We start from the raw sequence: 27,132 nt of genomic DNA on the forward strand, positions 1-27,132 counted from the left end.
TCTTATTACAAAAGCCAAACTATTACTTTAATGTTATATGAAACACAATCGATGATAGCTCATTCTGCTATTGTCCTAAAAGTAGAAACAAATCACATAATTTTTCCATAATGTTGCATGTGGATAAACTTTCCCACAGATAAATGTCACTAAATCCATAAACACAGCACAAGAGCATTAATGTGTTTTTTGCATAAAATGGTGCTGATGATTAACTTATATAATCTTAGCAGATATGAAATTTTAAAAAAAGGTTCAAATAAATCCATATATTTATTTTAACTGTACTCACATACAATATATTCTCACAATATGTTTTCTTAGACTAACACTTATACTAATAAAGTCATGACCTGGAAGTCCACATATAGCCTGTAATGGAGATACATGTTAATGTCATCCTGTCAGTTTATTAAAGGCTACAAAATATATAGAAGTATATACAAATAAAATACTGTTTTACATTTTCTTTTCAGTCAGAATTGCCCTTTTTTTTGCTGTTTTACACACTTAGCAGTTAGCATCTGAACTGTGCTGCTTGTTAGCTGTAAAGGCTGTTACATAATTGTGGTAATAGCTCAGTAACCAAAAGCTAAAGGTACAGTTATGAGGTGCTGCATAAATAAATTATAACTCAACTTGTATGTTAGCATTGTTTCACCCTTACACTGCATGTTGGTGCTCCTACTGTATCTGTATTAGCAACTGCAGTTTGTCTCTGCTCATGTGGTGCTTATACCACTGCTCTGAAGTGACACACGGATGACTTTGGTATCTATATTGACTGCTAAAAACAACTGATAAATATTTGACACACAATAAAAGGAACAAAACCAGGGACTCTTTACTCATAACAAGACACGTCTTCTTGTGAACCTTCACACCAGTCTTCGTCTTAAGGCTGAGGCGAAGGCTTCTGTGTTGGAGGAGGAGGTGGTGCTCGGCACTGAAACAGTAAAAAGTTGGGAGAAAGATGTGTTTGTTGATTATCACTGACCCTTTTTGGTGTGAAGATAAATTCTACAATTGCACATCTTAATTTTTCATTGTTGTTATGCTGTTGTTAACACTACATACTGGTCTCAGTCGGCTGCTGGACAGATCTGGAGAGTTGTGTCTGCTGCCTCCAGTGTCTGACAGGAGAGACGAAGAGACACATAAACACACAGGCAGATGTTTCCACCTTCATTAACATGTTTCATGTGTGAAATACTGACACACCAACCGATTCTGTTGTCTGGCAGCCTTGGCAGCCCTGTGGGAACGACCTGCTGTTTGTCCTGGTTTGAGGGTATTGGGATCGGGGGAGAGAAGGGAGGCATGGCGGGAGTGGGGAGAGGCTAGAGAAAAAATGAATATTATAGGACTTACTGACTTATAGGATCGTTCTGTTTACGTGGGTAACATATGCAAAGTCTCACCCCCTCCTCCTCTTCCTCCTTTTCTTCCTCCTCCCCTTCATCATGGACGAGCTCTACCACCAACGATGGGAAGACACCGATCCGTCCATTCAGCTCTCCCTCCCAAAAGCCATCATCCACCTGAAAAACAAACAAAAAACATTCAAAGAAATAATGTGAAATCTGGTTGTTGGAACAAAAATGGTATATGATACAGCAAATGAAATAAAAAAGCAAATGAAAGGTATGAAATGCTGACAATATGAGCACCATCTCTTGAATCTTTGTTTACAGGAGTGCCAATCAAAACTCTCATTTAGACCACATAGTAATTCATATCAAATCCACTGACTCCACTAAACAATTAACCAGTGCCTGATGGAGTTGATTCCTCTAAAATTAAGCAAAAGAAGGTGTAATTTCTCAGCTGCATTAGAAATCTTATGAAATTTATCAGCTCCTGTCAGCCCGCTATGATGTATGTGGAATCAGCCCTTGAATTGGTACACACAACACACACCTCTCCATGTCGACAGCGCATCAGGTGTATTAGTGCCCCCTCCTGGAAAGAAAGCTCCTCTGCGCTCTGAGCCTGGTAGGAGTACAGAGCTCGGACCACACCTGACACAGAGTTCAAGACTGGATTATTACCACGCACATATTCACACCACTCCACCGCCTGATTTTGAATCATTTTGCATACACATTAAATGCTTGTATTGCCACATCACCATGTATGTGTATGTCACTGTATTTCAAATACAGCATTTAAAAGTGCACTATGTGAGATTTGGCCAGAATTTATGTTTAAAACATTCAAAAATTAACTAAAATGATCAAGTGACATTTTGTCAAAGACATGTATGTATTGTGTTGCAGAGATATTTATTGAATTTAGCATGTTAACCAGCTAGCCCTAGCCCGTCCTGTCTCATAATACCACTTTGTACCTCAAGGGTGATAGTGTTCACTGTAGCGTCCATTCTGCCCTCTGTCCAACATGAGAGGAAGAAGAAGAAGTGCTGGTCCAAGCAGCGTTGCCAGATGTATGATAATTATCATATTTGTATGACTATTTTGCCATCTGTGCAATGTATGATCAATAAATCCAAAAGTCCCATAATGTATGATAATTTGATCATTTTGTGACAGTATTAGTACAGGCTAACCTGTATCTGCTACGTCCCAAAATTTGCATCAATTGCTACCTTCCAGTGCTGTGGGAAATTTAAAAACTCATATCTACAGCGCAGAGGAAAGATGCAACAAACTGGACAGTAGCCTAGATGTCTAGAGCAACATCTAAACATCACACTGTCTACATAGCTTCTAACATGCATGTTTTTATCTCCGATATGCCTCTTTTGATAAAGTATTTTACATTAGTAATTTAAAAATGTTTTTTGAGTTTTATTTGTGACAGCGCATCTTCAAAGTATGAGTTTATGGCGCATCCGTGAACACAGCACGTGTTGCAGCCAGCACAGGCAGTGGCAGCAAACGGTGTTTTCTAAAATTATACATTTACGCCTATTTGTTCTCTTGGTTATGACCAGCGTATGGTAATTTTCCTCAACATACGATAATTTTAAGCCTCTGGTACAATACTTTAACATTTCCCATCTGGCAACACTGGCCCCAAGCCACCACAGCAGCAATGGCAGAGATTTTGAGCCAGGTGGACAGCTGCTGTAAGTTTTGCTGCGGGACTGTTAATATGTCGATTTATTAAGTTTTAATATTTTTTCAGGCGAGAAAGTAACCATTTAGAGTCCCAGTATGTGGTCAAGAGAACAACATCCAAGTGAGGTAACAAGAAGAAAAACGCCAATGTATTCAGTTGTAGTGTACTGTAAATAACTAACCTCGGCTCCCTGCCCTCTCTTTATTTCCGGTGGATGAGGTGGAGCTGAAAGAACTGTCAAGCTGAACGGTGTCTTCTGCTGGTAGACACAAGAACTGCACGTACCGCTCAGGAACATACCCAACCTGACCACACGAGTTACACACCTGGACAGCAAGATGTGAAGAGGTATACAGAGATACAGATGAAACATGGGAAAACATCTTTCTGACAAATTAAAAAAAAGGTTTCACTTAAAGTCTGATATTGTCTGGATACCTTCAGCCAGTCTTCCATGTCTCCATCCTCAATCACTTGAAGCTCTTCCCCTTCCATGATCGACAGCTCATCTGATTGGCTAGCCTACAGGAAGTAACAATTGTCAGCTGCTGTACTGCACACACAGAATGGAACTGTGCATAGCAGTTGTACTCTTCACACAGGCAAAACTGTATACAGTGTTTTTACCTTCCTTCCTATAGTTGTCTTTATGTCTGAGTGAACATCAGGCCAAACGCCATGCAGGATGCTTCTAGTAATGTGGCCAAATAGATGCTAATGGGTTGGTTTTTGGGGGGTTTTTTTTGCAATATTTTCTTTTTCTGTATCTTTTCTGAATTACCAATAGGTTCCACTGATTTCATATGAAGCCCACACACTGTAGGAGAATAAGCATGACCTTCAAAAGTCTTTTTACCAACAGCAAATATAGTTGATATGTAATATCTTTCTAGACAGATCAAATTGTTCATGGACTTGTTGACTTGTCAATGTGTAACACGGGCTTTCTCAACATTTTCGTGCCTGTGACATAATTTTACTTCCCCAAATGTTCGTCACCACAGCTGTTAGAGAGGTGTCAAGTTGACACGTTGACATATTTGACAGTTGCATGGTTTTTAACAATGATTTATCTCTTATTTAAAATATATCAGAAATCTCAATACACCGCTGTCAAACACAACACTGTTTGTGTATCTGGCAATCCTGAGGTTGGTAAGACGAGGTCTGCTAGAATGCTTCTGAACTTCTAAATACTGTGCACTACCTGGTAGCTATAGACAACTCTGCAGGCTGCAGGGTAAACACACACTCCAGATGTTGAGGCTGGATCTGCAAAGATATCTCCGTTCATATCTTCGTAGTCGTCAAAGTCAGTCAGCTCAAACTCCTCTTCCTGGAAAACACACAGAACACACAAGAGGGCTTTCACTGCAGGATGCTGGTACCTCACAGGCCTGAGAATCAAGACAAAGTCGACAGACAGTATTTTCCCTCTGAGCTTAGCTCCTTCTTGCAATTAGTAAAGCTAATGTACAGTGTGTATGTATGGCTTTGCGTATTATTTAGAATGGAGACAAGGCAGCCTTGTCACAACTGTGCAATTATCTGTAAATGATGCACACCCCTCAGCCAACAGGATCAAAATGTGTCCAAGGATCTTAAGTCCTGATGGGCTCAACATAAGACTAACTGAGTTCTGTGTGTGTTTATGTGTGTGTGTTTGCGTACTGAAAAGTCCTCAGTGGATTTCCTCTGTTCACTGAGCCGTCTCTCTCTCTCCAGCTCCTCCTCTGCCTGGTTCATGGCGTTATGAAGCCACAGTTCAATCCCTGCGACGCTCTCTGACAACAGAGTCAGACGGGCCTCTGCTTTCACCCTGCTGAGCTGAGACGGGGAGACACAACGCAACATGTTACAGACAGACAGCAGCTGGCTTTTGTTCTATGAGTAGTAAGATGTGAAATGTCAATAGAGCTGCAGAAGTCCCTTTACAACAGAATTTGAATTCTTAACTTTAATCCATGTTTTTCCAACTTTGTGCTATGCATTAAGGAAACCATCACCCCAGCTAATTCAGATCAGTCTATTTGCTTTTTTTTTTTTAATGACCTTCAAATTCACTTAAAGTGGAACTTCTCTGATTTTATACTTTTATACTATATTTTTATCACAGTGTTTCCAGGTGTTGGGGAGTACTACTGAATATGTGAAAAAAAGTAGTATAAAGCCCTTTGTGGCTCCAGAAGTAACTGTGCGAAATCTGATCAGCAGCCTCAAGTGATGTCACTTGAGTCAGTGTTGGTTGATGCTGAAGACTACAAGTTTAAAAAAGAAAAAATCTGGAGGTGTGGAATCAGAAAGAAGTGAGGTTACCAGATCTCTGTGGCTGCTCCTCATCTCTGCTGGAGGCTAGCAGCTCCAGGCTACATGAGCTACTACTAGCATAACACACCTGAATCTGTATAATTAAATAAATTGACTCAGGTTGCACTGTGGGTAATGTAGTTAGGCACCAGATTTTGACAAGGAAGAAGAATGTGTGGACAGGAATAAAAAGATGAAATTTCTGGTTTTGCAGAATCAATTATATATATATATATATATATATATATATATATATATATATATATATATATTGTTTTTTGTTTTTTCCATCATGAGTCCAACAATGTTATAAGGGGTGCAAATCGGTGGGGTACTATAACAACACAATGGACAATGGTTTAAAAAAAAAGAAAAAAGATTATAAAGGTATTTTAAAAAGCAATCCATTTAGATGTGCCAGTACCAGAGCCTTGGTGTTGTGAATGATCACTTACTCTCATGGCTACTGGGATAATTCCATGGAGAAGAGCCATTTTTAATGTTATTAGTAAAACCTGTGCTTTGCTGTAAAAAGGGCCTTTAGGCTCTCCTCATTTCCTCAACTGAGCAAACACAGAGGCCTCCTGGTACTCTAACAGAGGTTATATTGTAGGTCTGGTCTACAATGTGTTAACCACATCCACGCGCTGTTCTGCTTTGAACTGGAATGTTGATATGACTATGTATGATGATGCACTTTGTTAGTATGCCAGTATACTGCATATGAAACTGCTTGCAAGCAGTTGCAAGGAAGAGATATATGACTGTGCTTAGGAGGAAGGGTGAGGCTCTGAAGATGTAAAAGTAAATAAAGTGTGGGGCCCCTTCTTAGAGAAATAGTAGTTAGTACTGTATGTAGAGTATAGAGTGCAGTGTCCTTTAAACAGGTTTCAGCAATTCATAAAACCTAAACTCTCTGTAAATTCAGGGGCTTCTTCTGACACTTGCTGGGGCAGCCTCTGTCTGGCTGGCCCTGTTTGAGACATTGGAGGTATTTATGAAGCCTATTTACGAAGCACATTACTGTTGAAGAAGCAAACTTTTGTGTCACCACAATGTTTTTATTTAACAGGGTATTTAATGTGAACTACAGGTACACATGTGAACAGGTCCAGCCACAGTTCATCTGATTTGCAGATGAGATGCTGTTCAAGCCGTGATATACATGTTTAAAACATCGTAAGGAATGATTCTATGTTGCTGAATTACGCTATATATGAAGAAATATTAGTTAAAGTTAATTGTAATGCACATTCAATAGATAGTTGGATGTTGAATTTTGAACTTTGGCTTTTGTGTGGAGAAAAAGCTCATTTAAAACAAATGTAAAAACAAGTACCCTGGCTTTCCTGACGCTGTCCTGCACCTCCGCTATCTTCTGCTCCACACTGAGCCCCGTCTCCCCCGACAAGAGCTTCAACCGACTCTCTAGTGTCCTTAAGGCCTGAGGAAGACCGCAGACGCACAGAGACAAAGAGCAAAGCAGACAAATATACAAGTAATTACAAATATATAAGACTTTACTTCAAATGATTTTAACATTTAACATCTAATTTAATTTTATAAAAAAGATGAAAACAGCAAAATCACAGAACAGTTTTCCATTACACTCTTTATCTTCTCCATCAAAAAAAAAAATGCATTTAAAAGTTGATGTGAAGCTTATAGGAGGCTTCAGCAGTCTGAGTGAGTCATATCAAGTGGATATCTGCCATGCTTACAGTCTTTTTAACATCAAATGTTGAGCTGCGGTGGAAGTATAGTAACAAAAAGAGGGATTTTGGCACTAAAAAGACTGTAACGTTGAAAGATATCTACTTGATTTGACTCATTTGGACGCTGAAGCTTCATATTAGCTTCACATAAACTTTTAAATACATTTTTCCACAGAAGGAGGACTGTGGATTTTGTCTCCCATCACTTATATTGTAAGTGCATTATGATAGAATCTTGTATGGTCAGTATGAACAGGAGGAATGATTACAGCAAGAAAAACATGTTTCAAAGTTCATCTGGGCACCTGACTGTTATTTTAAGCCAAGACCTGAAAATGTGTGAATCTGTCCTTTAAATATTACAACCAAAACTGAATGAAAATAATACAAAAAAAGAGCAAGTGAAAATAACCACAGCAGTATCTTGACTTTCTAACTTTGACATCAAAGTCTCACCCTCTCTCCATGAGTGACGATCTTATAGTCTTTAGCAGCTTTGGAAGCCCATTTCTTGGCCTCCTTAATCAGACAGCCCTCCCCTTCTAAAGCACAGACCTCCTGCAGAACAGACACCTGAACACAAGACAGACAAACAAAGTATCTTTCATTTTTTAAACAACTGCATAGTACATTAGCGCATTATTTGTCCTGCAGCCCCTGATGTTCACACATACACACAAACACACCTTGTCACGTGGAGCTGACTGGAAGCTGAATTCAGGTGTTTTGCTGAAGGAAACTGATTCTTGTAGAAACTGCTGCACGTTTCTCTCTCTGGTCACCTGACAACACAACAACCAATCATGTCACGACACCAAATCAAAAAGATGGACTGAGTTTGCGCTTACAAAACATATGTAAGTGAACAAAAAAAATCCAGTGTTTTCACATCTGCTCGTCTGGGCCAGCAAAAAAAAAACCAAGGTGCTAAAATGCTTTCTACCCACTCACATTTTGAAAGGAACAACTGTTGAAGTGTTCCCTTCAAATTGCACTCACTTGTGAGTTCAGACATTTTGGCTATGTGTTGAATTTCCCTCTGTAAACTTCTGTTCCCTCTGAAACTTCAACCTAGTTGTACCAGTGACTCTCACCCCCCTCCTCTTTCCTGACCATCCAACCAAAAACATCTGTTACTCCCTGTTCTCTCACTTCTATCTGTCCTTACTTTAAACATGGTCTTCTTCTTTAATGTTTTTCTCCTTCCTTCCCTTCTTTCTCCCTGTCTGTCACCTTCCCTGTAACCCGTCTGCCCCTTGCTGCATGTCCTCTAGAGAGGAGGTGAGAAATGTCTTGTGTCTGGCGTCTCAGGAGTCGCTGTGGGATCATTTTTATGTATCAAATTCAGACAGATTTGAATAGACATTGATTATTGAAGGCATGTCACATATTCTAATATCTTTAAAGTTAGAGCAGTGGGTTGGCTATTGTTACGCAATGCTGTGTTCATGTCATATGGGATGGAAAGATTCACCACAAAACATTAAGATGGTTTTATGATTGCAGAGAAAATACTGTGCACTGACAATATGGCTCTATATCCATGAAATATGGATCTAATCACCTTGAATGATGAGTTTGCTGGATGTGAGACATCCATGTTTGTTTGGTTTTCAGGCACTTTTTTATTATTAAGTCGTATATATATCAGATCCAAGTTTCCTTGTCTTCATTACAACTTAATGCTATTTACAAGTCAAATATTGGCCATTACGGTAATTCCAATGTGATATGAATGTAGCATAAGAGCACAAAAAACACAAACATGTACAGTAGTTAAGCACACTTGTACTCATACCCTCATATTAATCAACACTCTTTAGATGATGTATGTGTTTCTCTCTGGAGCCATTACTGCGATGTCAGAGTGGAACACGGTCGACAGATGAATGTACTCTGTGTGAATGTGGAAGTTATTTAGTCTTTAAACATTAGTGTGAAATTGCTTCTGATGCAGGTTTTGGGAAAAAAAATGACATTAATGTAGCGCTTCTGTCTGACCTCCACAGTCTGGATGTGAAAGTGCTGTGTGCAGTAGCTCATAAAAGCCCAGCAGGAATTACTGTCTAGCTTATGAATGAAATCATTTAAATGCCTGTTTTCTTGAATTGTAATCGGATGAAATGTGTCATTTAATTAAAATCAGAAACACATGATACTGAGAGTGAATTTCAGCCAGGAAATGTAACTTTGTCCTCTGGTTAGTTGGCATGATGCCCAGAATACTACCAAAACATGAGGATTTAATGCAGACTTATAAAAGTAAAGTTGATTCCATGGAGCAGAAGCTTGTGGCTGTTCATTTTTTGTTTGTTATTGTTAGCAGCTGATAACAGCACAGAACAGAAATGTTTTCTATATTATCATCTTTATTTTAATGGCATTTGATATATTTTCAATATATAACTAGTTCAACAGGATCTCCTGGAAAGCTTTCTTGACAAAAACGCTTAAAAAGGAAATCCTTTACACTCATTATTGTGTTATATGCAGGTTTTTTAGTGAGGTGCCACCAGCTCAGATTTGTCTATAACAAACACTTCCAATTATAATATGCACACACACACACACACATACACATACAAATGCACCTATACCTTAGCCACACTGTCCCATATCCTGCTGTGCTGTTTGTGTGCTGCCAGACAGGTGTTCATCTCTGTCCCACACAGCAGGGTAAAATGGCTCCTCAAATTGTCATAAATATCACCATCCATTTGCTTTAGGAAAAAAAGAGGAAAAGAGATATTCAGCAGTTAGGATATGTTCACCACTGTTTTATCTCATATGCATGGCCAGACTAACATACTAGAGGACCCACCTCATTGTGCATTAAGATACCTATCACCTCCAAGTACAGTACAAACAACAGACTATACAGTATATGCCCAGATACACAAAAAACAACCAGTACTATTTTGTATTGACCACTGTTGTTATGGTGTTGTGCCTTTGTCTTTGTCTGTAAACTGTGCTGCCATTAATAAAGGTTAGAAAAAATGTTAACAACTGGCAACTGCTCCCTTACTTTCCCTTTGAAGGTAAAGAGTGAATCAAGAACAGTCAGTTTTCTCTCCTGTGAAGTTTCCTACTTCTTCTTCTTTTTTTTTTTTTTTTTACCTTAATCCTATCGCCTGGAGTACCCACAGACCCCAGAGGTATACTTTGTGTCATATCTCACAGGTGTTTTATTCTATCATCTCAATTTTTCATGACTTTGTCAATCAATTTGTTCCTAATGACTTCATATAATTGTTTTCTGTTTCTGTTTTAATCAGTGCTTTTTAAAAACACCAATGTATTGGGTTTCTGTCAGTCATTTTGAAGCTTTTGTGGAAAGATTGTACTGGGATAAAAGCTGCACTTTGTATTAAATAAAGTTTTTTTTTGTTTTGTTTTATACAATATGCAAATTAACTGTAATTTTCCTTGAATAATAATGCTCTGTTTTTTTCTAATAACTAATAATGTTTTGAGAAGAAATAAGTTTTGCCATGATGGTGGTTTCTTGTGGTTCCCTGGAACCCCAGTCTGTAGTCCTTGGTAGGATGAGGGTTAAACAAAGTACACGTGTATGAGCAGTTCAGTGTCAGAGACAGTGGGAGGTAGGAGTTTGTTTGGAAAGTCCGACATAAGAGGGAGGAATGTTGAATTACGTATTATTACCTGGTGATGATGTCAGTGTGGAAAAGTTACAAAAAAGTAGTCTTGTGCAATGTGCACAGTTTGAAATATACCAGGAAATGATGTGGTCAGTGTTTTATCAGATACACAACTGATAAAATGGTTAAAGCGTCTCTTTCTCCGGTTCATTATCTGTCTGTGTTTGTGTGCGTGTTTGTTACCTCCATAATACGTGGTAAGTCATCGGTATAGTAGTGTAGTTGATGGGTGTTGACTGCTGCTAACGCCAGCAGATACTCGTTGCGAACTTCAGTCAACCGGTCATCACACTCTTTCAGCCTGGCACTGAGCTGAATGCACACATGTAAAATAATACTCTTTAAAGCTGGTTCAAGTGAAATGCAAAATAGCCTCAACTTGGAAAAATGAGCAAATATGGAGTGTACAGACCACTTGTTTTGATGTTTTCACAACCCCAAGTGTCCCAAATGTATTAATGCAGCTATATGTTAGCTTGATGACAAGGTAAATGATCATTACTTTAACACTGCCAGCAGGTATAGCAGCTGGAAACAGAAAAGTAGAAGAAGAATGTTTTACAATAGTTCATTTCAGCTCCATACCTTAGCAGTCATCTTATGTATTCCGGTTTTAAAGTGGAAAATCCCATGCTCACTCTTCCTTGCTCTGGAAGACAAAGTGAAAACATATTGCTAACATATAAGACATAACAAAAGACATACAGAGTGTAGCCACACATTATCTGAAAGTTCATTTCAATACATGCAGTAAACTCTGACTTAACTTCATGTTTTCATTAAATAGCATTTAAAACAGGAAATACTGTACTGAAATACTTAAGCTTGGAGAACTTCAATGTCTTTTATATTAATTTTGTTATAAAAGTTTCTCAAGCCATCATTTTCATTTTAGACTAAACAATTGTTAAATAAGTTAATACTAGTTGAACTGTATTAAGTGTATTTTCAGTGGTACTGTGTGATGCACTACATTTCAACATTTCAATGCATACTTTACCTACACATCAATGCCTTTATTGTTCATATTTCCTCTTTATAATTAATGACATTTAATTTTGTTTGGATAGTTTAACATTTTTCCCCATATTTCTGCTTTGTTGTTTTGTGATCTGAATGCTGACAAGACCTGTATCAACTTCACACATCATGTTCTGATGATATCATCATATGTCATATGGAAGTGGAAGTGGAACAGGAAGTGACCTTGTGACTCTGATGCAGAATTGAACCATTAACAACACAGTAGTGGTTTGCGATCTCACAATTCTTTCCACAAATTTGACACCCACAAAAGCTACAGCACATCTCAGATCTTTTAACTGCCTATGAACTAATTCACAGCTTGAATTCCGCAGATGTCATTAGCTGTCCACCAGGCTCTTTTCAGCAGACAACACTGGCTTTTCCATGGATTAGCATCAAATATTTTTTGCTCTCTCACACATACAAACAGACATGCACTAGTGCACACTGACCTGGTCTGTGCATCAGCAGCTTTTTCTCTAGCAACATTGGCAATGTGACTGAGTTGGTGGTAGCTCTTCTTGATCCTGTGCAGCTCACGCAGAGAATCCACCACTTCACCCTGTACCCTTTGGAGCCTCTCCAGACCCTAACACACACACACACACACACACACACACACACACACACACACACACACACACACACCAAAATAATTCATTCAGCCATCGGTGCCCTTTGGTGCATGTTTCATGGTCACACTGTAGGGTTTTAGAGAATTAAATAGTGCTCCTTTGCGTTATTAATCTATTTGTAGTTATTAAAATGACACATAATGAGTGTCTACATATTTTCAGTATTTGATCACTGCTTATGTGTGTGCATGTGTGTGTGTTTGTGTGTGCATGCGTGCGCATGTCTCACTCTCTTTGCTCGGACGTCCTTTGCATTGCGAAGACTTCTGGAGGCTTGTCCAATCAGTCTGCGATACTCCTCTGTGGCAGCAAGTCGTGATGCGGCTGTCTGAGCTGTGGCATCTACCACGGATCGCCACACACCAAACACACTGCTGAAAACACATGCACGCACACACATGCACGCACATCAGTACTGACATCAACAACTCCTGATGCCTCAATTGTATTGTGCACTTTTCGCCATACATTTGTAAATTAAAGCTGATAATTACTGGTAACATGAAAAGCTAACAGTGCATATTGTTTAATTTGTACACCTAATATTGACAACACTGTTAGGCAAGTTACGTCACTTAAAAAATTAATCAATTATTCATTACATTTTACTAATTATTATGCTTGTTTACTCCTAGTTCTACACCTAGTTCTGTCAAAGTGCCTCTAAACAACCCCAGTCTTCACACCTATGTTACATCTTCTGTATTTAACATGTGTGAAAATATAAAACAAGACATTATGGTTTATTCAGCCAACGTTTTGGAGGTATTTACTGACCATCAACAGCTTGCTTAATGTAACATGTAGATAAAACAACTTTGGAGTTACTGGGAGCTGCATCCTTATTTGGTAGCCGTTAACCATCTCCCTAAAAACTACACCCTGCACCAAACTAGCACATCCACTGTCCACTGAGCACTGAGACCCATCAAACTAAGACAGCAAACAAGCTGACCCACACAATGTCAAAATAATTATAAACCCTTACACTATGCTTTAAGCACATCACCATTTTTATTTTCTTATTTAGTTAACAATTTCATTTCTAATAGACATGTCAGATAATATATTTAGTGTTTCATAACTTTAATTACTTCCTCTTCTGTATGTAAGTACAGTGCAGTCATTGCCTGGTAACTCCGAAGTGTTGTGTCGATTTAGAGTTCTGGCATTGGCACACCTGTCTATGCTGCCTGGCTAATGTTAGCTAAAAACTAAACTAAAACTAATCTGTAATCTCATCGTTTTTCCCATGTTGTCATGTTATCACAACATAACTATTGTCACATTCCTGTTCTGGTTATAACCTTTGTTTTTTATTTAGTTTTGGGGACTGAGGCATAGCTAACAAGTTAGCTCATCACATTAGCTACAAAATTGGCGATTTGGATTGTCATGGACACCCCCTGTTGTGAGAGGGTTGACGTGGCTGTTTACCCTCCTATGACCATGACCTTGTCTGGGGTGTCCTGATAGGCCAGATATTTTTGTTGGGGTTCTTTTATAGACAAATTCAGGTTGAAGGTGGAAGTAGACAAGTTGCCATTACTGCAGTGGCACCTCACTTGAGAACCTGCATATAACATTGTAGTGTCTGTAAAGGATTTCACATTTTAAATGCTTTTGCCGAGAAATCTTCACAAGAGATCCTGTAGAACTGGTTATATGTTGAAAACAGCATAGAAAGACCATAAAATAAGGTTATAATCTAAAATACCACCACCCTGCTAATCACTTGTTAACATGTTTCCAATTTTTTTTTTAAATGATGCATTTCTTCTGATTACAATGCAGGAAATCATGCAGTTTGATTTAAATCATAAACTAGCATATAATCCCTCCTGTGTTTAACTGGCTACTTCACACAGCACTAACACAAGCTCTACGTTCATGTTATTTTTTTGCCAAAGTCTGTGTCAAAACCACTTTCAGACTAGTGCTTAGAGACTGAAGGACTTCCACATTCACACAAACTACCTTCATCTTCACTGCCGATGGTGATGAAACCAAACATCTCTGTTTAGTTCCACTTTGCCACCACAGTAATCGCAGCAGCGCTTCAGAGCTCAACACATTGGCTGCATTCGTCTATTGTGAGGGTCAAGCGTGTCAAATCATCCCTCTAAACATTAAAACTAAATTTTGTGAAGGTCACAAGTTACAAGTTATATAAGTATGTCTTGGGTTAGCTGTATATTTTCTTTTGTATCCTTCCCCTTTATTCCCCTTTAACGGTACAAACATAAACTGTATACCTCCTACAGAAAACTGTAGGTGTCATGGAGTTTTCCTCTGTCTATAAGCTATGATGCTTTACCACTTAAAAGCAACATATGGTCTTTTCATAAACAACAATCTACTCTCAACCGCAACTGTTCTTTGCAAAATGACACAACATGGAACTGATACATAGATAACACAACTTCCCACACTTGAAAATGACATCATAGCAGCCAGATATGTTCAGAATCTAGACTAGAGGTTGGTTTTGTGATGAAATTACCCTTGAAAAAACAAAACGAAAACAGCTGATGAGAAGATTGTGTGTGTGTGTGTGTGTGTATTACCCAGAAGCAATAGCATCTGTATTTCCTCTTTGCCAGTCTCTCTTCTGGTACTGGACAGCTAACCTCTGAAGAGCCTGAAATTGCACCGTTTAGCATAACATCACAACCCCAAGAAAAGACAGTAAAATGTAGTTTATTGAAAACACAAGGTGCTTTACTTGAGATAGTATGAATAGGATGAATAGTATTATTATTTGTTAGTCCTTTGACTCTATTTTGTCACTGTTGTCACTCTATTGTTACTGCATTACCCTTGTTTTAGTATGATGTTACAGATCTTTGTAGCCATTCACAATTGTCAGGTCAAAATTTTAATTTGTCCAATATTTTTGTTTTTGTTTATGACCAAATACCAACACCAGACATTCCATGAGCCTCAACTACACTTAGTACATTCAAGTGCTAATTAGCCTCACAAAATCACTAATGTGGATGTAGACTTGTTTGAAAATACTTGTTGGGTACCCTACATGTTGAGTATACATTTGTCAGCATTAGTATGGACACACATAGACACACACACACACATACAAAGTTATCCGATGATCACACCATAGTTACGTGACACATTCCCCAAAATTGTGTGAAAACACATAGAGCTCCTCAGAGAGCTTTGCCGAAATGGTGGAAACTGAGAACATCCAGTGTGAGAGGTTAAATAAAGACATGGCAAGAGAGGAGAAACACTGATAAATGCCTAGTTAGGATAGCATAACAGAGTGTTGACACATACAGACACACACATACAATCACATGAGTGAACAAACAACACCACAGCACTCAGGTACTGTGCTGACATGGAGCCTCTAATCGATAAATGATGAGCATTTCCAGGAAAAAAAAATGAAAGGTGCCAGTAATAGATCTAATAGTGGACTAGAATAGTTGGCCTGTTTGTGTGTGCACTCACTTGACCATATTCTTTCTCGATGGCTGCTCGTTGCTTACTGAAGGACCTTGGGGAACACACAGACAAAACCCAACACACGCAACATAGACAGACATGTAATGTAACACTGCCCTTCAATCATCGTCTCTGTATTGATCTCCCCGCGTATCACCCTCTGTCTTATATAATCCAATGTCATGCAAATATTCACCGTCTGAAGAAGTATTGTACCTTATCTCCTCCAGAAGTTCAGTGTCCTGATGTTGCTTGTTCTGCAATTTGCTGAGCTGTTCTGAGAATACCAGTTTCACCTGCTGGCTCTCTTTCACCTTTGCACGCACACACACACACAGAGGGACAGCTCTGAGGATAAATCATAATCAGTCAGGTTTATCAAACCCCATTAGTGAACTGCCTGTTGACTCAAAAACTGTAGGAGTACTTAGTGTTGGTCTGCTTCTGTTTACTTTCTCATCTAGTGAGATGTATCAGTGACTGATATTTGAGCTTTACCTTATCAGAAACTTCTTTAAGAATGTAAATTTTATCATTTTAATTCTATCAATTTCATCTTTACATCATCTTTACATTAAATCAGGCAAAAGTTTGTCTCTGTTACTATTACAGAGGTAGGTTCAGGGCCTACATGAGCTCAAAATCTCATAGCAGGTAGCCTACATCAAAAGTGACAAAATAGGCTACACATCAGGTATCATGAGCTAGGAAACTATTAAATACATCCAAGTCATGTGGGAGGGCCATTATCCTGTAGCCCCACTATGCTGACAGAACATATGTGGTGCTGTGCAGTGCCTCTACGGAGGATAAGCTAACTGCTTTAAAAAATGTCTTTTCAAGAATGTTTTCAGACGCTAAATGTGACTGACTGTCCACAGTGGCTTTTCCCACTGCATTTTATATTTCAGCAGAGAGGTTTTTGAAATGGCATTAGCTAAAACAATAGATTCCTCCATGTGCTCCTTAGAAGTCAATAGAAACGTTTTCATGGCAGACATTTGACTTGAATAGCACAGGTGCAATTAATAACATTAATTATGAATCTGTTCCATTGGGTTTCCCATCACATCAGTGAGCCAGCATGTAAAATATCAGATCCCTGGAACTAGAGCACCTCACTGGTTTGTAGGTAAGGTAGGTAAAGTAATTAATTACAGCAACAGACTGCATGATTACTTTTGTGATTTTCCTGCAACTGTCAAAAGTCTCTCTCAATATATAGGTATATTAGTCAATGGTGGAAATTTAAACCCAAGACGAACCCTCCACACCACAAAGTCACCTTTGTTTTGAGCAAATTAACATTAAGCTAACATATTATCAAATTCACAGTCACATTTTCAGTAGTTGACAGTTCTGTAGTGCCATTTTTTGTTACATTCAATTAATTATATATTAAGTTATTTTGAATTTAAAAGAAGGTTTCTCCATCAACCAGTCTTGTGTGACAAAGATGGTGATAAAAAAACCTGACCTGACTGACATTAGTCACAAATATGTACTTTCCTTGTTATGACTGCAGAGAAACTGAGAAAACGTTTGCGCTGAATTGAATGATATTGAGTCCAACTCTGACTAGAGTACAAAATGTAACGTCTGTATCAGGTACACACAAAATGATCTCAAATACCTAAATGACCTTGTACATTTCATAAATGTAGAAACCTACATTTATGAACCTTTAGGAGTCAGTGTACATGCTCTGGCATTCACTCAATGGGCCAAAATGTATTTCTGGTACTTGTAGACAGATGCAACAATATATACAATATATAAACTTATATCTAGACACATTTGTAAGCATGTTATGTAAAAATGTAATTATTGAAGTATCAATGTTTTCATTGCTTTTTAAAAATGTTATTTAAAAAGTATTAACTTTAAAGGAAGGTGGGCTGGACGAACAGAAATGAAAGTAGCAGAGACACAAAGTACCATCATGTGTAAGCCCTCTTTCAACTCTCCTTCCACAGAACTCCACATTATACTCTGAGCACCAGCTTACCTTTCTGGGTGGTGGCTGCATGGTTGCTGGATGCTGATTTTGTCTGCTATTCTCTCCGTTATTGTCTGTTTGTTTCAGCTGTTGTGCTCTGCTACTTCCTCAGTATTTTCACATATGCACATGTGCTTTTGTCTCTCTCTCTCTCTCTCTCTCTCTCTCTCTCTCTCTCTCTCTCTCTCTCTCTGCCTCCTTCCCTCTGGTGCTGTCTTGAAGAAGACCTATAGAGGGCAGAAGAGTCCAGTCACTTCATGTTAACATTTGAAACTCCTCTTCATTGTCAGCACTCAACCACATGCATGTTTTCAGAATTCTACCTTTCAAGTGAAACTTATGCCATTAAAATATTTATCGTAAATGTTTTATCTTAAATAATTGCATTAAAAAAAACCTGCTGTCTACCTCTTCTCTTCAAATCCTGGCTCTTTCCTGTGGGTTTGGACAGTTTTCTCACAATTCAGATTTTATTTGCAAAATTCAATTCAAAGTTTTATTGCAGAATACTTTTTTCTAGCTTCTTCCTTCTTTCACATTTTTTTTTCACATGGCCTTATTTATATTCTTTCAGATATAAATGCTAGTTAGGTTAAGAAGCTATTATAAAAACAAGCCCACACACTGGATTAATGATATGATCATATTTTTATTTGTGCAGAAAGAAGGAAGAGTTTACATATTGATTCACAAGAAAAAAACAAAATAAGGTTACAAAAGAGACCCGAGGCATGAACAAAGACAATTTCATTTGGAAAGGATGGGCTTAGTTTGAACCCTGAGTTATCAAATCATGGCAGTACAGCACTTCAGGTGGATCAGTCTTTATACAGTATAATGATCAGTATTCCGTGTAGGTAAAACACGTTGTATATTTTACAGTGTCAATTGTATTCAAGTGTTTTTCCCACAAGCATCCAAATAAGTTATGGAGATAAATAGCAATAAATAGGCACATGAGGTGATATGTATCCTTAACATAAAGATAATTAATAATAAATAATAATAAATAAAATAAATAACAGGTAAAAAAAAAACAACACATTTGCTAACATACATCATATTTCATGTTCAGCATCAATATTATCAACAACAAACAGGTTGATATCCACAAAAAAAGTACTGCTGTCATACATCTGAGTATCAATCATGCAGCATATTAAGAGATAGTGTTTGATTTATCTTTGGGTGATACCTCAATAACTCCTAATTGATTTGATAGATGTATTTGCTTATTGATAATACAGTGCAGTAACTCATTACTAACTAAATATATGATGCATCTTCACCTAGAGATGAGAAAAATTAATTTTTGATCATTCATTTCCTGAATACCTGTTTCTGCAGATTTGCTTATACTGATATTTCATTAAATCCATTGATTTTACTCAATACCCTATTCCTTTCAGGTGTAGGTGTCTTTGACTATATTGTTTGTCTCGCTTGTGAAGCACTTTGCAGTATAAAAAGTATTATATCAACGAAATCATTAGGCAACCAGAAGACCTGAAGGACCTGCAGATTTTGTTCTTGGCTAGGCTTTTTTTTTTGTCTTTTTCTTTTTCTTTTGTCTTTCAACAGGACTCTGTTTCAGTCCCATTCTACATATGATACATACAGTAAATAGTTGATAGTGAAATATGTAAATCTTGGTGTGAAAGTTCATTGTTGACCTTGGAAACAGCAATTTGACACATTTCCTCCTCTGTTTAAGCTAGAGGGGAAAAGTTCACTAAAAAAAGATAGTAAATGGTCCTTGAGTTAATATTTCTTGTCAAACTAGATTCTAAACCATTTGAACAATTGACCAATGCTGTCCCAGGAAATCATTTATATGGCAATTTCAAAACTACATTTATTTTTTATTTTTTGACTTTTCTTCAAAGTCTGGTCCTTCTATTTTTCTTACTTTACTTCCTATGCCAAAAGTATCTTTTTAAATGAATGCTAAATATTTTTCCAGAATTTTCCAGTCTTATCCCAAATCGTGCATACTAAATATCCAAAGTGCTGCTGCTTGAAATACTCAACTGTTACTAAAATTCAGTCAAATATGTTTGGAAGTAATTATGGCTGCCAAGATTCACTCATTGACACAGTGAGCCTTGGATGAGTATCAGTTATTGAGAATGGCGATGAGGAGGTCCACTGAAGAAACAGAGTCCACTGTTGATAGCTGAGGTTACTGGACGTTGAGCCTCTCTTTCAGACTTTTCAGTTGCTCATGAAAGGTTATTGGTGAAATGACTTTGTCTTTGTCACATTCCAAAAAGAACGAAGTGAAGTGTGCCTAGAAGGAAAAACATGTGGACATTAATGTTATAACTCTACAGAGCTTCTTAGCCTCTTTTAGTCAATTGTTCTGTTCACATAAGGCAGCTGTAAGTTCATTACTCTATTGCATTTCTTTATTATATCATATTGCAACATATGTTTCTAATGTAGCTACTCAACAGTGAGAATAGTACTTTTCTCATATGGTATCAGTGTAGCAATTGTTTCAAGTTTACAGTATAGCAAACTGTCCCTCTGGCTTTTAATTTCAGCTCATTACACCAATTCAGTTGCTAAATGGGTAAATGGATGTACCATTCACCACCTGAGTGAAAACACAGTGCCATGGCATTATCAGCCAATTGCTACAGTTTTGCCAATATTCTGAACATATAATGATATTTTGATACGTCTAAAACTGCCTTTCAACAATTAATAACTAAAGGTTTGTTTAATCTTTGATATACTTGAGCTGACAAAAAACAGATGGGAGTCGCAGTTCAATGCTACCAACCAGTGTTGGGCAAATTACTTGAAAATTCTTATCAATTACTGATTACACATTACTCATTGTAAAAGTAATAACGTTACTTTACTCATCACTCATTACTTTGCTTTTGTTACTCAGCCGTCAGCTCCGACAAAGTTGCCTTTAAATAACTGGTTTAAAAAGCATGCAGGAAACAGTTTGGAAGGATTTACTGACAACAGCCTAGCCTAGCCTCAGTGACCGCACACAGCACTCCAGAAGTCCTGCCCTCAGCTGCACGATTCACACACCCTCCAACTCAAAACTAAACCAGCGTCAGGTGATTCCTGGGTGTAGCTGTAGCTAATGTTAGCAGGCCGACTAAGAACACACAACATGTGAATAAGACAGAAACTGATCACAGAGATCACAATGATATCAACCCTCCAGTAAAACAACAAGCACGCAAGTGTTACTGGGATACTAATTACTGAATTTCAAATTGTAATCCCTTAAACTACTTGTTACTGAAAAAAATAAATCTATTACTGTAACACGTCACTAAGTGATGCGTTACTGCCCGACACTGATGACAATATAGTTGTAATATCTGTGTTATCAGCAACCATGATTACTTACCCTACAGGTTCTATTCATTGCCTCCAGTTTCTTGACCAGAACTCTGGTGAATGTCAGATTCAGATGGGAGTCCAGGGAATTCAGGCCTTGGATGAAATACTCAGGATGGGAACACTCCTTTCCAGAAGACACAACATAGCATTGTTGGCACACACTCATACTCATGATAGATTGGTTGTTGTGTTGCTTTGTTTCATATGTGTAAATAAGCTTGTTTACAGTGTTATAATAATCATCGCCAGTGTCATCTCTGTGCAGTATTCAGTACTTGATTGTCCAATCCTGAAATCCAGGATGTTAAAGGGCTGTGGCTATCATTAGGGAAACCAGGTCATGATTTAGTACATTAAAATGTCACTATTTTGGGGTCAAAAACTGTATGTTGTAAAAAGGGAAATCTTATTTTAGTTTTACAAAATATTTACACCCAGTAACTGCGAGGTGTAACAGTTGTGTAGCTGACTGAAATAATCTACGTGATAAAGACAATATTAGCTTGCTAATACATTACATGTTTAGAGTATAAGAGGTAATATAAAATATGGTTGACACATCTGACCTGACACTTGATAAAATGCTGTTTAATAATGATGTAAACTGGGAAAAAATTGAATAACATTAAAAAACAACACAATGCACCTTGAATTACAAAGCAAAATGTTAAATGACCAATAGTGTTGGTTACGTTAGCATAATCGCATAATTCCCTGTCATTGTAAACTACAAGAATAATACCAACCCCGAAACACATATTTTGTCTTGTGTGCATATGTAAATAAAACAAAGTCATACCTACATTTACAAAAGGATTAGTAATACACACACACACACACACACACACAAACACACTCACACAAAAAAACACTTACCTTTGACGCAGTCATGTTCATACACCGGCATCCTCTATGCTAAAGAGATTTTTAAAAAAGAGATGATGTCAAAATGTTATCAAGTTCAGCTCATTCAACCAGCTCTCATGTCTGAAGTATCTCCATTGTTGTAATCAGACCCTTCCACAATTAACAGTGCAACTTTTTGTAACTCTTATTTAGGAAGTAACTTACTAAACTAACTGGTCTTTTTTTACACACTACAAATGAATAAATAAATACATTCACATTAAATTAGATGTATTTTGCCCATGTAGTTGGAGGTTGATGAAGACAAATGTGAGAGAAGCATTATTTAACACAAATTTGCACACAAATGTAAGAAAAAAATGAAGAAATAATAATAAAATAATGCATCTACCAGTCAACAAACCTATGCACAAATAACTGAAATTGGTTCAGATGAGATAACAGCAAAGCAAATAGGAAGTGGTGAAGATGGCGTGGTGTTTGCACGCTGCAGAATAGAGCAACAAAGTCTACAGATTTCAATCTTGAACATTTTTGCTTTTCCACTGTCACAGTTATTTTCACACTGACATGGTGAAAATAACATTCTTGCTTGTTAGTTCATATTTCATAACATTCTCTGTATGTAAAAATGAACATTATACTTTTCTTGTGATTTTACAGATAAATTACATTATATTTCTACTTTTGTGATTTCCTCAATGCATTCTTGTAGGCATACATACACGAAACATAAATCAGAAGAGCTATTTGTGCCTTATGTAACACCTACAACATCATATAAAACACCAAGGCTGTGTTCCACTGCTGGGATCATTTTGTTGTGAAAAAACTGAATTTGTAACACTTCAAGATTCTGACTTCAGATTACGATGGAAAGGAAAAAGCCAAAACTGGTGAAAAAAGTGATAGAGAAAGTGACAGAAATGTGAGTAAAAGTCTGTTAAAGCAACAGAAGACCATAGTACTCACAGCAATGGGAACTGTGCTGCAGTTCTTCCGACAGTGCTGTCAATCCAAACAAGAAACAAAGTTGAATTATCACACTTGTTTAAGCCGCAAGTGAAAAAACAAAACAAAATGCCAAATAGAGTCCGAGCAGAGAGTTTAATCATCTATGTATTACACCCACAGCACCACCAACATTATCAGTGGTCCTTGTTGCTTGTATGATAATGAGAAAGGTGCGTCTAGAAATGGCACTGAAAAGTCTTAAGCAACTAAATATCCGTGACATTATAAAGCCCTCCTCAACCATCGTCACACCCCTAGACATACTCAAACACTGCCTTCTCATTATCAAACAAGCAACAAGAAACATTTGTGCTATGACTATTAACAAATGGAAAAGTGAAAAGAAACCTCAATTATGAAATTAAATTAATTTAGTGTGGACAATTCGTTTTTTTTTTCTCCTCACGCTAGATTACTTAAAGGACCAGTGTGTAAGATTTCATCTAGCAGTGACATTGCAGATTGTAACCAAATGAACATCCCTCCCCTCTCCCTCCCCTTCCAAGCATGTAGAAGAACCTATGGTGGCTGCGAAACTAGCAAAGGGTCCTCTCTAGAGCCAGTGTTTGGTTTGTCCCCTCTGGGCTACGGTAGAAACATGGCGGTGCAACATGGTGACCTCCATGGAAGAAGACCCACTCCCTATGTAGATATAAAGGGCTCATTCTAAGCTAACGAAAACACGATTCTTATTTTCATTGGATTATACACTAACTAAAACATACTTATGAATATTATATTCTATTTCTGCTAAGTCTGTTCCACTAGATGCTACTAAATTCTACACACTGCACTTTTAAAAATTTGTAAGAAATGTACGTCTAATTTCAGAGCATTTGCTGTCCTCTTTGTTCTATTTCTAAATGGTCCATCGTTAACAGCTGATTACTCTGTCAGCCTATATAAAGACACTGAATGTCATAATGAACCTTGCACAATCAAGAAAGAAATAGCTGAAACATTGATGTTTGTCTTTTCCTGTACTGACAAGGCAATTTGAAAAAAAAAAATCCAAAATAAAAAGCAATAGGTCTGAAAAAAAGAAGCGATGGTGAGTTTGTTTACAGGTGCAAAATAAAGTTCCACTACGTGCAATGACTCACAATATCACTTCCTGTCTTGCAACACACACACATGTCAGTGTGTCTGTGACACACTGACATTACTTATATGAAATAAAATATCCAGTCACTATAATGCCACCTTACCTTCACGCCTTGTCCTAAATCGTCCACAATTCTGTTGAACTCATGCAAACGTTGACAACGTATGATTGAAGAGGATGACTGCTGAATGGAGATGAAAAGAGGCAGCAGCAGCAGTACAGACAGCATCCATGTAGAGGTGGAGGTAGAGGACCCAGTCATGGTTTAAGGTTAGGTTTGGATTACTATAAAAGTCGTAGCTCACAATGAGAAGTAAGATTCGAGCAATGTGATTTGTGCAAATCAATTGTCCAGTCTATGTTTTAATTGTAATAATTTTAGTCTAGACTGTTTTTTCTAGTCCCAAGTAGACTGCTGTGAAGCCCAGCCAATGATCTATACCTAAACCTATATTAGCTTTCTAAATCTGGTAGAAAGTCTTGTTGTCTGTGGCTTGAGGCTGTGTCACTGGATGAGCGACAGGTTTGCAGCTTTTAACATACCGGGATGTGACATTTCCAAACTATTGGGGAATCCCTGCACTAATTGTCCATGATTTGACTGTTTGTTCCCACACAGGATGTCTTTAGTCAACCGGACTCTGACATGGTGGTTAGAGTGATACAGCATGTGTGTTCTGATGCTTATTCTAGCTTCATATCAGTGAGATCTTGATCGCTTATGACTGTCTCGGCATTTCCTCACCTCTGAGAAGACCTGGCCGTCACCACACAAAGGAAATTTTCAGATAGTATGCAAACTGAGCTGAAGTCATATCTCATATAATTGAACATCCAACCAGTATATCCATTGCTGGGTGCCCATGTAAGCCTCAAGTGTGACTAAGTGCTGTACATGGGTTTGAAAGGATCATAAGTACCACTAGAACTGGGTACACTATCTGAGACCCTTATGTTAGGTAACATGTGGCAAATCCATCTGAAAATGTGGAATCTTGAAGGCTACTTTTACAGTCAGTACTTTACTAGACTAGACACTTGCAACTAGGAATTGATCACATATAACAAATGCTCTGCTCTTTAAGAGAGCTCTTAAACAATCCAAGCAGCAATGAGGATTCTGCTGAGACTGATCCCCAAACAAACACATACATGAACTTTAGATCTAAGTTAAATCAACAATACCAGAAATATAACACATGATGAGTAGGTTGGGGTGGTGGAGGGAGCTGAAAGACTGCAAAATTGTGTTAACTCATGGTTCAAATTGGTAGCTGCTGAGCTATTAAACTAATACATAGTGCAATGGCTTAGATTAGAAAAAAATGAACAAACTACATAGGCAGTAACTGCAAATCTTTGAACTGAACTAAACAAAATGATTTGAATCTACAAATTTGTAATTTATACCTCTAGCGTACTGTATCAGCAGAGCAAAGGCCTAGTCACGTAAGAGAGTGACACAGCGGAGTTCATCTGTGGGTCCTCATAAAATGAGCCATGCTCGAAACTCATAGGTGGCCCACCATAGCCCCACCAAGAAAATATTAGATGTTTGGCATATAAACTCCTGTCTGAAAAGACTCCGTCAGAGGAACCAGAAACTAGTGAAAATGACAAAGTGGCGACAATAGCTCCTACAGTGCTGTTCACTCTTGGCAGTGCTATTAGCAGCCAGCAGCCTGAGGAGGGATCCATCGCCCAGCATTGATAATGTTCCCCCCAAAAAACTCCAAAATCAGCAGAGGTCAAATTAATTATTTTGAGCCATATGTCACAGTAGTGACAAACCACATTATCACGTAGATAACACTAATGTGTTGTTTTGGAAGACGATAACAAACGGCATATATTATCATTTACTTTGGAGGATTTGCTGAAATTAAAATGACATAATTACACCCTTTGTCCCATCATAATCACAATGAAAAGTCATGTCTTTGTGAAGGAAACAGAGGAGTCCCTCATCTCATTGTAGGCTTCTGTAGGTAATGCTTCAGCTCATGTGGACTGGTAATGGGACCAAGGCGGACTACGGTACGGACTTGTGGTTTTCAGGTCCCACATCAGCCTATTTCTCTTTCCATGTGTGAAAATACATAGGCCAGGTCAGGCTAAAAGTGTAGTCTATGTGGGTAGAACTGACGTCCAACTGGAATGTCTTGGTTATTTTTGCTTGATAACACATCATATTACTTAACATGTATGAAGCTATCCTATTCATTTATTCCATTCCATTTTGTGGGAATGATCTATTAATACCACCGTGGGTGACACTGTGGGTTCCACTAATAAATTAAATAAATAAATGTGCTTTCCACTGTAACCTTTGTTCACAAGTATGGAAACACATTTTTCCCCTAAAGTTGTGCTAGTTAATTCAAGAAAGGAGTAATGAGTCTAAAACTTAAAAGGTCACTTATTTTCTCAAGCAGATAATATTATTGACATAAACAGTGAATCTTACTAATTTCCACTTCAAACCTTATAAACAAAGTTTTCCCCACACAGCATTTATAGGTAACAAGAAAGCATTTTGCTGCGGTCAGTGGAAGGCTCAGAAAACAATAGTGATGCAACAGATCAGTATCTGTGGAGGTTTCTTAGCAACTAAAACCATCCTGCCACATCTAAGAACTGTTGCACTGTCAGTGGACTCAGTGGGGGCGCTGAAAGGCTCCTTTTCATCTCAGGAGTTTGGGACAGACCAGAATACTGGTGAATCAACTGAAACTCACATCTGAGAATGTGTACTGTCCTCATGAGATTGTGACTAAAACAAAAAAATGACTTTTTTGTGGTGTACTCTCTCTAATTTTCAGGTTTTCTAGTAAATCCCCTATATACCTCTATGACATATTGCATCCTTCAT

General features: G+C 37.9%; 1 protein-coding gene across 2 annotated transcripts; it reads right to left on the reverse strand.

Annotated features, from left to right (window-relative positions):
* Positions 1–18,004, reverse strand: LOC121901965 (F-BAR and double SH3 domains protein 1-like). Of its 2 annotated transcripts, none has more exons than XM_042419077.1 (21): positions 17,909–18,004; positions 16,117–16,214; positions 15,907–15,952; positions 14,997–15,070; positions 12,659–12,800; positions 12,247–12,383; positions 11,354–11,417; positions 10,952–11,080; positions 9,704–9,826; positions 7,793–7,888; positions 7,563–7,679; positions 6,731–6,835; positions 4,756–4,911; positions 4,292–4,420; positions 3,523–3,606; positions 3,266–3,410; positions 1,921–2,021; positions 1,422–1,541; positions 1,226–1,340; positions 1,078–1,133; positions 1–946 (listed from the first exon to the last, which is right to left on the reverse strand). In XM_042419077.1, exons 1-21 carry the CDS (start codon positions 17,927–17,929, stop codon positions 896–898), a joined length of 2,109 nt encoding a protein of 702 aa, XP_042275011.1. In that variant the 5' UTR covers positions 17,930–18,004; the 3' UTR covers positions 1–895. The 2 variants fall into 2 exon arrangements, with proteins under 2 accessions (XP_042275011.1, XP_042275010.1); XM_042419076.1 differs by having other exon boundaries at positions 12,659–12,803.
* Between the last annotated feature and the right edge of the window lie 9,128 nt (positions 18,005–27,132).

Source organism: Thunnus maccoyii, chromosome 8 (genome assembly GCF_910596095.1).
Source record: "Thunnus maccoyii chromosome 8, fThuMac1.1, whole genome shotgun sequence".
In the NCBI taxonomy this organism is placed as follows: Eukaryota; Metazoa; Chordata; class Actinopteri; order Scombriformes; family Scombridae; genus Thunnus; species Thunnus maccoyii.

Excerpts from the sequence above, each read along its gene's own strand:
- LOC121901965 (XM_042419076.1), bottom strand. The coding sequence starts at position 17,929 with ATGCAGCCACCACCCAGAAAG. Across the intron at positions 9,827-10,951 it reads ACTTACCACGTATTATGGAG|CAAATGGATGGTGATATTTA; the intron begins GTAACAAACACG and ends TTTTTCCTAAAG. Across the intron at positions 7,889-9,703 it reads TATGGGACAGTGTGGCTAAG|GTGACCAGAGAGAGAAACGT; the intron begins GTATAGGTGCAT and ends TTGTGTTGTCAG.